Here is a 12591-nt window from a genome sequence, read left to right on the forward strand (position 1 = left end):
ATGAATTATTGGAGGGAAACCATTTTGTCCATTCACATGATACTAGAAACAAAATAAATTTGATGATCCCCATCCACCGCCTCAGACTGTTATGCCCAGGGACATCAATACATGGGAATAAAAATTTTTAATTAAACAGCAACAAGTTGATGCAGACGAATTTAGGTTCACTTAAAAGAAAGCTATATGAGGTACTGACACTGAAGTGTTATTACTCAGTGGATAAATTCATGTAGGACAAACTGGAAATTCAAGCTGGATACAATGTGTTACATATTACAAGAAATATCCTTATAGTGTTAATATTTACTGTAGGGCTATTATTATAAAATGTAAAAATCATTGTAGCTGTATTATAAATTTTTGACATGTCTCCTGTACACAAACCAAATGGATTGCAAATGTACGTCATGTGATGAATAAAACACAATTCACAATCATAATCCCAAAGAAACCAGGTGTTGAAGGTGAGAAAATTACCGAACTATGTTTATTAAGTCACGGCTGCAAAATATTAATACAAATCCTTTACAGACAGATGGGAAAACTGTTAGAAGCTGACCACGGGGAAGATCAGTTTGGATTCTGTAGAAATGTTGGATCACGTGATGCAATGAATTGGAGGATAGATTAAGGAAAGGCAAACCTACCTTTCTAGCATTTGAAGACTTAGAGAAAGCTTTTGACAATTTTGACTGGAATACTCTCCTTCAAATTCTGAAGGTAGCAGGGGTCAAATACAGGGAGCGAAAGGCTATTTATAATGTGTACAGGAACCAGATGGCAGTTATAAGAGTCGAGGGGCACGAAACGGAAGCAGTGGTTGCGAAGGGAGTGAGACATGGTTGTAGCGTATCCCCGACGTTATTCAATCTGTATATTGAGCAAGCAGTAAATGGAACAAAAGAAAAAATTGGAGTAGGAGTTAAAACCCATGAAGAAGAAATAAAAACTTTAAGGTTTGATGATGACATTGTAATTCTGTCAGAGGTATGAAAGGACTGGGAAGAGCAGTTGAATGGAATGGACAGTGTCTTGAAAGGAGGATTTAAGATGAACATCAACAAGAGTAAAATGAGTATAATGGAATGCAGTAGAATTAAATCAGGTGATGCTAATGGAATTAAGATTAGTTAATAAGGCACTTAAAGCCATAGATGAGTTTTGCTATTTGGGGAGGAAAAGAACTGATGATGGTCGAATTAGAGAGGATATAATAAAATGTAGACTGACAATGGCAAGGAAAGCGTTTCTGAAGAAGAGAAATTTATTAACATTGGGTATAGATTTAGGTGTCAGGAAGTCCTTTCTGAAAGTATGTTCTATGGAATGTAGCCATGTATGGAAGTTTATTGTGGACAATAAAGTTTAGACAATAAGAGAATAGGAGCTTTCAAAATGTGGTGCTACAGAAGAATGTTAAAGATTAAATGGGTAGATCACATAGCTAATGAGGAGGCACTGAATAGGATTGGGGAGAAAAGGAATTTGTGGCACAACTCGACTAGAAGAAGGGATCGTTAGATAGGACACATTCTGAGGCATCAAGGGATCACCAATTTAGTAGTGGAGGAAAACATGGAGGGTAAAAATCGTAGAGGGAGACCAAGAGATGAATACACTAAGCAGATTCAGAAGGATGTAGGTTGCATAAGTTACTTGGAGATAAAGAAGCTGGCACAGCATAGGGTAGCATGGAGAGCTGCATCAATCTAGTCTCCGGACTGAAGAGCACAACAACTCTTTCATTCCCTGCTCCTCCAGATTATAAGCCCCCACCTGCATACAGATACACACACTGTGTAAAATGTTTTTTGAGTAGTTTTTAACAAAACACAAGAAGATTTTTTGTGGCTTCTTTCTATAATAAAAGAAGAAGAAAACAACTAACTATAGTGGGTTGTTTCATGACCATTAAAAAGCTGTGTACGATGTTGCAGTTGCCAAAATTAAATTTGAAAATGTTCTTCTGGTGTAGTATTCTTATTGTTACATTTGTTATTTTAACTGTCCCACAGACATGAACTTCACTGGTATGTTTTTTAATAGAAAGGTACAATGTAAGCAGAAATGCAAATGAATAAATTTACATAAATATTTCACGTAAGGATTCAGCAATTCATTAAATAGCATGGAAATAAAATCACTGATATCTTACTGCTTATTATTTGACTGATGATGCCAGCTGTAGGAAGTGCTTGTGTTTCCTTGTAATTAAAAAATTTCATGAAGCTGCTGCAGCACCATAGGGAAACAATCAACGCAGAGACCTGGAAATTCAGCCATATGAAAGGCAGTTCATTAATTGGTATGATAATAGATACAGATAATATAGGGGCTGAATGCTGTTGTGCAACTATTCATGTTGTGTTCTTGACTAGAGCATCACACACACACACACACACACACACACACACACACACACACACACACACATTCTGTCACCTGAAGCTATTATCAATTAGACATACACATCAAAATGATTGACAAGAAAAAGTAACATAAGATGATAATGTTAACACTTTACAAAGGAAAATGCAATACAGAATATTTCTAAATTCACAAATAGACAAATTGTCTGGTTAGCGTTTTCCTTCAGATGTACCTTGCAGTGCTGTTATATAAACAGACACAAAAAGCTAACAGCACACCTAGCTGTTGAATTCATCCATGCACAAGTCATGTTCTATACATCCCATCATGGGAAAGCTTCCAGGATGTGGAGAGTATCAAACTGAGCAGCTACTATTGGCCACTTCTGTAACGAATCTAACAGCAGATTATTACAACCACTAATCTACTCATGGTGATAATTATGGTAATTACTTCTAGACTATTATACATATGAGGTGTAGTCATCCAGTTTTAATTATCACCTCAAAAAATCAACTGAAAACCTGGAACTGGGTGATATTGTTTGACCTCCTATACAATTTCAGTCTTCAAAGCGACAGGTTTTCCCCCACAATGGATGATGTGGTTGAGACATTGGTTGTAGAAGCCTGCATTGTGGCTGTCCAACAGACATTCTACCTCAAAAGTCACCTTAGTGTCATTCTGGAAGTGCGTGCCACACAACAGTTTCTTCACTTGAGCAGAGAGGAAGAAATTAATGTGTGTCACGTCAGAATACGGGGAGTGATGCAAAATCTGGCAGCCCAAGGAAGTTGCTTGTATGACTGTGTGGTGCAGAGAATAAACTTCCACACTGCAGTGGAGTAAAAACAATCCTCTGGACATATTAACACAATGCTTCGCCTTTGCAGCTTCCTGTAACCTTGTCAGGAGATTTTCGTAGTATGCTCCTGTGATGTTTAGCCTCGTATGACCATACTCTGTTAGCACCACATTATGGCAGTCAAAAAGCACTCTACGTCACCATGTTCCCAAATCTTCACTTTTTCGGTCATTATTAGTCAACACATTTTCACAGCTTGCTTTGCTACTTTGCCTCGGGGCTGATAGTAATACACACAGCACTTGTCCATGGTGATTAGGCAACTAAAGAAGTCATCTAGGTCAACATCTACTTCTACTGAGTGGTTATAATTAAAGTGCAGTATGTGCTGTAATTTTCATATGACAGCAAAACTGGGTAGATATGCCAATACGTAAATGCAGAACAGATTTATATTGGGAAAAAAATATTGGTTCCAACTGTGACCACCTGGTGCAATTCTTGCGTTGTACACCATTTGTATGATAGTATGACATCCACACTATCATTTGACAATCCATAACATGAGTGAACAGTATGGTTATCAAGAAGAAACCCCTTGCACTGTTAGTGAAAATGTTTTAAGTGAACGGGAGTAATTACAGTGCTGCACTGAGAAAGTATCAACGAATGAAAGGTCTGGGGAGAAGCCTGATGTCATTAAATAGTTTAAAGAAGATGATAGTGAAATTCAAAAACAAAGGTGAGCTTGGCTGACTGCATCATGCGCCACAGTAGTGCCACTGCTCTTGCAGTGTCACAAGAATAGTCAGTCCCATGGTCAAGAGTATGGAAAGTTTTGTGATCTATTTTACAGTGGTACCTGTACAAGATCCAGACAGAGCAGTAACTGAAACCTCATGATGTGCAGCAACATTCTGAATTTGCTCTTCAGTCTCTGGCATGGATTTAAGATGACATGGTGGCCAGGCTACATTCTATGGAGTGATGAGGCATATTTTACACTACTGGGTGAAGATGCCAAATTACGGATACTGCAAAACCGCACTTGCCATACGCAACTGTGTCGTGTGGATTCACAAGAATTTTCATTCTTGGTCTGTTCTTCTTTGAAGGGAATACACCAGAGGGCCTGTCAGATGTACTGTGACGTCTGGTCTGCATGTTATCGACACCACCTTGCACAGCATAAGATTTCTGCTTTGGAAGAGCACAACTGTATGGAAACCACTATTTTCATGCAAGATGGGGCAACACCTTATATCACTCACCTAGTGAAAGATCTGCTTAATGCATTACCCACGAATGTGCTATCTCCAGAGGTTTCCAGATGCAATGCCTGCACAATCACCTGTTCTGAATCCATGTGACTTTTGGCTCTGGTAATACCTACAAGAATGTGTTTACCAGGGACACATTCGGTGCCTACCTGATCTGCAGGCCAGTGTACAATAGCATGTTGCTCATATTCCACTGGAAATGCTGCAAGCAACTGCTGACCATGTCATTTTATGGATCCAGTATCTTGTCATTGTCTCCATTGTTCATATACTGAACAAACTGTGTACTTGGTGGTTACTAATCAACATCATGCCTTTCTCACTTCTTTGACCTTTTCTGCCCATGTCCTGTTGCTAATCCATTACATATGGAAATATTTCTATACATCTTTCTTGCATTCACAGTATCAGATTTGCATCTGGTGGTCAAAACTGGAACTGATTTTTTCCCTGCATAAATTGGTTCTGGATTAACACTTAAGAATATTTATGAAGTTTTGCTGTCATACGATAATTACAGCCTACACCAGACCTCTGTGAGTAGCTGCACTTTAATTACAACCAACCGGTACATACATACTTCTCAAGCCACCACACGGAGGGTACCTTGTACCAATGTGTTTTCCCTCTCCTTCTCCCCTCAAAAATGGAGCTAGGGAAAAACAACTGTCTATATGCCTAGAACTGTTCTGCAGCCTGTCATAAATGTCAGTTCTCTAAACTCTACCGACATTGTTGTGGAAAGAACATTCTCTTGCCTACAGGGATTCTCATTTGAGTCCACAGAGCATTTCCATAATACTCACGTGTTGATCAAACCCAGATCTGAATTGCTTCTATGTCTGCCTTTACAAATGAGCTAAAGTTTGCAAGAATACTCATGTTAAACTAAAGACAACCATTCACCTTCCTGACAACTCATCTTACATGATTGTGCCATTTCATATCACTTTGCAACATTACATCTAGGTATTTATTTGACATGTGTCAAATAGCACACTATTAATAAAGTATTTATATATCCCAGCACTGTTTTTCCCACTCATCTGCATGTTTTAAAATACATTTAGATCATGCTGCCATTCATCACACTAAATACAAATTCCATGTATGTCATCCCGTATCCTCTTACAGTCACTCAATGATGACACTTTCTTGTACACTACAATATCCCAGCAAACAGTTCACAGATTGCTGCTCAGTCTATCCATCAAATGGTTGATGTATGTAGAGAACCAGAATGGTTCTTCCTCACTTCCCTGTGGTACTCTTGAAGGTACATTTGTCTCCAATAAACATTCACCGGCCAGGACAACACACTTTCACTTATGTAACTTAAAAAGTGTTCAAGCTATCCACATTTCTGAGAACCTATTCTATATGTGCAGACCTTCATTAAAAGTCTGCACTGGGGCACTGTGTCAAATGCTATCTGAAAATATGGTGGTCTATTGCCCTTCATCAATGATTCACAAGATATGGTGTGAGAAAAGGGCAATCTGAGCTTTGTGCAGACAACGCTTTCTAAATTCATGCTGACTTGTGGACAGAACCTTCACTGTCTTGAGGAAATTTATTATACTCAAACTTAGAATATGATCTTAAAATGTAAATGGCTTGATCAAAAAATCTGATCACCAAGTGGCAGCATGGGAACACACAAACAAAAGGATTTAACTTTTACAAGCTTTCGGAGCCAGTGGCTCCTTCTTCTGGCAGAAGAGTTGAAGGAGAAGGAAGAGGGGTGAAGGAAAAGGACTTGAGAGGTTTAGAGAAAGGGGTAGAGTTTGGAAAAGTCGCCCAGAACCACAGGTCAGGAGACACTTACCAGGCGGGATGAGAAGAAACGACTGATTCCTGGGAAATGCACTAGACAAGATTTGAAAACCAGAGAGCTTAATGGTGGAAGACAGGATAATATGCATGACAGAGGTTACTACTAAAACATCATGGATGAGTTAATAAGAGTGAAAAGATAAAGTGCATTGTATATTACAGAGACGGCTGAGGGGACGGCGAAAAATAGACAAGTAAGGCAATGAAAGATGTAGAAAACTAAAATGTAGTAAAGAAAAGAGTAGTTACTGTGAATAAATGCTGAGACTAAAGGAATTAATGTAAATTAAGACCAGGTGGGTGGCGAGAACCGAGGACATTTGTACTGCAATTCCCACCCGCAGAGTTCTGAGAAACTGGTGTCTGGGGGAAGAATCCAGACGGCGCATATGGTGAAACAGGCATCAAGGTTACGACTGTCATGTTGTACAGCATCCTCTGCAAGAGGATATTGTGTGTTCCCTATATACACCCTCTGCCTATGCTCATTCACACTGACTGATGACTGGGTTATAGTCATGCTGATGTAAAAGGCCAAACACTGTTTACATAACAACTGGTATATGACATGTCATTTCACAGGTGGCTCTTATTTAGATTTTGACGGTTGCCATCCTCTCCATGTCAAACATTTCCTCCCATACAGCCTTGGCATTTGAGGCAAACATATTTGTTCGGATGCAGACTCTTTACAGCAATACACCCCCACTCTCATTTCAGCCTTCACTGGACATAATTATCCCAACAGCCTAGTTCAAAAGCAGATTCCCCGGGCCATCACAACCAATCCTGGTACTGCTGATGCCTCCAAAAAAGCAACTGTGGAGCACCAACTTGTCACCCAGTATTATCCTGGTCTTGGATGTATCAATCAGCTACTTCAAAAAGTCCATGACTTCCTAAAATCATACCTGAAATGAGATCCATTTTGTCTGAGATTTTGCTGACTACACCTAGAGTAGCTTTTCATCATCCCCAATCTCCGCAATATCCTTGTCAGACCCTATGCCCCTTCTGCAGCCATCTCCCTACCCTATGGCTCCTACCATTGTGACTGTCCCCACTGCAAGACCTGGACTATGCACCTCCTACCACCACCTATTCTAACCCTGTAACCGGTAAAGCATATACTATCAAAGAGAGAGCCACCTGTGAAATGACACATCATATCCCAGCTGGTGTGTAAGCATTGTTTGGCCTTTTACATCAGCATGACAATCACCCAGTTATCAGTCAGGATGAATGGGCATAGTTAGAGGGTGTTTACAGGGAACACACAATATCATGTTGCAGAGGATGCTGTACAACATGACAGTCGTAACCTCGGTGCCTGTTTCATCACACACACCATTTGGATTCTTCCCCCAAGATACTAGTTTCACAGAACTCTGCAGATGGCAAGTAGCACTACAAATGTCCTTGGTTCTCGCCATCTAGGTGGCCTTAATTTATGTTAATTCCTTCTGTCTCAGTGTTTATTCACAGTAACTGCTCCTTTCTTCAGTCCATTTTAGTTTTCCACATCTTTCATTGTCATACCTGTCTCTTTTTTGGCCATCCCTCCTGCCACTTCTGTGCATGATGTTTTACTAGTAATCTCTGTCTTGAATATTACCCTGTCTTCCACCTTTAAGCTCTCAGGTTTTCAAATCTCGTCTGTTACAGTCCCCAACAATCAGTCTTTCCTTCTCATCCCGTCCGGTAAGTCTCTCTTGACTCAGGGTTCTGGATGGCTTTTCTAAACTGTACTGCTTTCCCTAAACATCTCGTCATTTTCCTTCACCCCTCTTCCTTCCCCTTCAACTCTTCTGCCAAAAGAAGGGGCCACTGGCTCAGAAAACGTAAAAGTGAAATCCTTTTGTGTGAGTAGATTTTTTTATCCATCCATTTACGTCATTTTCTCAATAATTGATTATTTTCGTTGTTATATTAGAATATGCTGAAGAAGTTTGCAACAAACCAATGTTAAAGATATTAGACTGTAATGTTGTGAGTCAATTCTTTTACTCTGTCATATGTAGCAGTCACATGGGACTGCGCACTGGATAAGAGATTCACAATAAATCTAACATTAGTAAATGGCCAGTGCCAACGGAACTGGAGTTCCAAGAAGATCTGGTGACTTATTTCTTTCAACTCTTTCAGTTGCTTCTCAACACTAGGGATTCCTATTTTTACGTCCTACTTTTGGAAGTCTCTGGGTCATACGATGGTATGCCTGTGTGATCCTCCTGTCTGAATGATTTTTTAAATACTGAATTTCAAACTTGAGCTTTCCTTCTGCTGTCTTCTATTGCCACACCAGACTGGTCAACAAGTGAGTGAACAGTAACCTTTGACCCACTCAATGATTTTATGTAGGACCAGAATTCTCTCACGTACTTGGCAAGCTCTTTCACCAGTGTTTGACAATGGATGTCACTGTACATTTCATGCTTCACTATTTTTTTTTTTTTATAGACGTGTGGATTTCTACTAACTGTTGCCTGTCAACATTTTTGCATTTGTTTTGAACCAAGGGTGCAACGATCTCCATTTCCTCAGCATACTCCAAATTTTGTTATTTAACCACAGTGGGTTTTTTCCATCCTTAATCCAGTTACTCAGTACATACTTCTTCACAGCACTTGCCTATAATTTCTCTATGTCTACCATAGTCTAAGCAGGAAGCTAACGACTGCTTATCTGCTCTTTCCAGCACAAAAATTCCGCCTAGCATTCTTGATGGATTTATTAACTTTAGTAATCACTGTCACTATGGTGACATCACGATCATTAATCCCTGTCTCTATACTGACAATGTCGATAAGGTCATATCTGTTTGTACATACAATTTCTAAAATATTCCCATTGCATCTGAGTTGTCAAACAAGCTGCTTAAAACAGTTTTTGGAAAATGTGTTCAGAAATACTTCACCAGACTGCCCATCTGCACCACCTGTATTAATCTATAGACATCCCAGTCTACACTCATTAGGTTCAAGTGCCTCTAATACTGTACTAATGCTACTCAAACTTTTCTGAAGAATTCTACAACTCTCATAACTATGCAGCCCGGATCAGTTTCAACCATAACCGACATAATATTTTTTGAAATGATGAAGATGATCAGCTGTTTCCATCTATAAATAGTGGTTGGAGGATGGCAGAACTGTGAATAGGTGACAAGGTGTCAAACAACCATCACTTGCACGGAACATGGAGGTGGCCAAACCAGCCTGTAAAGCAATACAGACAGTGATCTGTGGCAGAATTGATGTCAAAGTACAATGCTGGTGCAGGTACAAGTGTTCCAGGGCACATGCTTCAGAACTTCTTGCTGAGCATGGGACTCTGCAGCGGATGACCCCCATACATTCCCACGTTGACCCAATGACATTGTCAGTTACCATTGCAGTGAGCATAGGAGCATGATGATTGGACCATGGATCAATGGAAACATGTTGCTTGGTCAGATGACTTCCCTTTCTTGCTACACCATGTCAACAGTTTTCAAATAACCTACAGGAATGCAGCTGGGTGACATCACCGACATCTGCCGATACTTTGACAGGAGAACATCCTGCCATTTTCAAGGCAAAACTGCAGCAAATAAATGCTGTGCAAAAGAATTTAAAATCTCAGTTTTAAGAGAAACTCTGTAAAGTTCACACACACACACACACACACACACACACACACACACACACACACACACACACACACACACAGAGAGAGAGAGAGAGAGAGAGAGAGAGAGAGAGAGAGAGAGAGAGTGTCAACATTAGCGCAATCGTAAATCAAAGATGACCGATGTCAGAAGTTATCGATACTGGAATTAATAGTCAACAGGGGAGGTTGCATAAACTATGTCCCTCTGTTTTTTGACAAGTGGGAGACCAGGATTCCATGCAGAATTTAAACAAAAACCACAATCTCTACTCATAAGGCTATTTGCTAATTTAATTTCAACAGCTTTCTTAATAACACTGTCACAATAGCTGGAGATGCATGCCAGAGTCTCCGTGTTGTTATATTCCATAAGATGACCCGTGCCAAGACAATGTTATGGAATGGTGGATCTGCTCGTGCCACTTATGCTCTGTACACTGATCATCCACGCTTCTGATAGTCTGACCAACGTATGACATGCCACAATTGCAAGAAATACAGTAGATACCCAACTTACACAAATCAAGATCATCTTTTATGGAACCTAAAAGGACTATGATCTTAGATGGTGATCGAAAAACACACTTCACCTCACATTCCCACAAAATATGACCAACCCTGTTCAAAATGCTCCCTGCTTGAGGCAAAATGGCCGTGGATTTTGGTGTCACCTTGGTATTATCATCACTCATTCAGTGCACAGTTAGTCAGTAGCACAACATATGCCTGGCCTGTCTTTCACTATAACCATTCTCATGAAAGGTGATTCTGAGATGGGTTAACTCAACTGACAAAAACTCTCAGGTTCTGAGATTACATGGGCCCCATGAACTGAGGTACAAAGTACCCCTTCATGTTGAGCCAGATGATGACATCTGTAAAACTGCAGAGACAGGTCAGTGTGAGGAGGCTTCCTACAAACAGTATGTCTCAATGTACCATCCACCTTTCTCCCGACCAAAACATCAAGCTTGGGAAAACAGCCATGCTTTCCCACCTCTATCATGAAACAAATATTCAGGGAGACTAAACTCAGGTGTTCTAAGATGTCCTAGAAATTCTCACTGCCATGAGGCCAAACCAATGACAGTATTGTCTGCAAGTCTAAAAAAACACACAGGTTTCAAAGCTGCTGACTCCGGGACGCACTCCTCAAAATCCTTCATAAACAAATTGGCAAGAATAGGTGACAATGGGTTTCCCATCGCAACTCTGTCTGCTTATAGTACTGGTCATCAAATAAAAACTAAGTACTATCAGGACTGTGAAGAACTGGAGTATAGAGCATAAGTGCCAAACATGTTGACAGCAGACAAGCAAATCCACCAATACAGAACACCATCTTGGCACCAGTCATCCTACAGAATATAACAACAAGTAGATTCTTACAAGCACTTCCAGCAACTGGGAGAGTGTTATTAAGGAAGCTGTTGAAATTAAATTAGCAAGTAACCTTATGAATAGAGATAGTGGTTTTTATTTAAATCCTGCATAGAATCCTGCTCTCTCGCTTGTCAAAAAATAGAGAGGCAGTGTTTATGCTACCTTACCTGTTGATTATTTTCATTATTTCACTATTGGTAACTTCTGATGTTGGTTATCTTTGATTTGATTCATGATGGCACTAGTGTTTGCAGTGTGTGTGTGTGTGTGTGTGTGTGTGTTATCTTATCTTATCTTTACAGACTTTCTCTGAAAATCGAGGTTTTAAATTCGCTTGCACAGTGCTTACTTGCTTAAGTTCTGCCTTGAAAATTGTAGGGTGCGCACTTGTTGAAATATTGGCAGTTGTTAACAACATCACCTGGCTGCATTCCTGTCAGTTATTTGAACATTGTATATGCTAGGAGAAACTTGGGTCTTACAGGTCAACAGTTGTGTCTGGATACATTGTCATTCAGACAAATGGCAGTTCAAAACGTGCACTGCAATACCGATTAAGGCCAGTGGAGGAAGTATTATGCATTGAGGGACATTCATTTAGTCTTCCATGCATTCTGTTGTAGTAACTGAACACACCATGACAGTTGTGGCCTACGTGCAAACATTACAGACAACCTGCATCCCTTCATGCTTGTTGTCTTTCCTGAAGACAATGTAACCTTCCAGCAGGATAAATGTCTGTGTCACAAGACCATAATCATGGTACAGTTGTTTGAGGAGCTTGATTGGTGAATTCATGTTGGTGTCTTGACCACCAAATTCACTTTATCTGAACATAAATGGGACCCTACTCGGTGACAGCTCTGCACTCACAAACCACAGGTCTGTAATTTACGGAAATTCTGTGGCCTGTGTGTAGACATCTGATGCAACATAATTTTGGTAACCTACTTGTTAAATCCATGCCATGCAGAATCGCTGTTGTACCGTGTTCCAGAACTGGAACAACATGCTATTAAGCAGGTATTCATAATGTTTTGCCTCATCAGTGAAAGTCTCCATTCATGCAAGAGGAACAGTTTTAATGCCACACTATTTTCATCAGCCTAGAAGAATTTTATGTGTTACGCATAAGATCATGGAAAATGCCACCATAAATTTTTCTCATTCAGCTGTACCAAGCTAAGTTCATGAAATCACATAATGCATGCTCACTAGAAATAAGTGTACAGCTACACCCACTTTTTTTTCTTTTCTTTTTGG

The 12591-nt window shown here is 39.9% G+C and overlaps 1 protein-coding gene across 9 annotated transcripts in view; it reads right to left on the reverse strand.

Moving 5' to 3' along the window:
• Positions 1-12591, reverse strand: part of LOC126202321 (uncharacterized) — a 179980-nt gene that overhangs the window by 90954 nt on the left and 76435 nt on the right. For all 9 annotated transcript variants that reach the window (XR_007540190.1, XM_049936860.1, XM_049936858.1 and 6 more), the window contains exon 3: positions 2159-2270. Coding sequence is in view for 8 of the 9 variants with exons in the window: in XM_049936860.1 (XP_049792817.1) it covers positions 2159-2270 (112 nt within the window). In the remaining variant the exon portion in view is untranslated. The remainder of the gene's footprint in view (positions 1-2158; positions 2271-12591) is intronic.

This window comes from Schistocerca nitens, chromosome 1 (genome assembly GCF_023898315.1).
Source record: "Schistocerca nitens isolate TAMUIC-IGC-003100 chromosome 1, iqSchNite1.1, whole genome shotgun sequence".
Lineage (NCBI taxonomy): Eukaryota > Metazoa > Arthropoda > Insecta > Orthoptera > Acrididae > Schistocerca > Schistocerca nitens.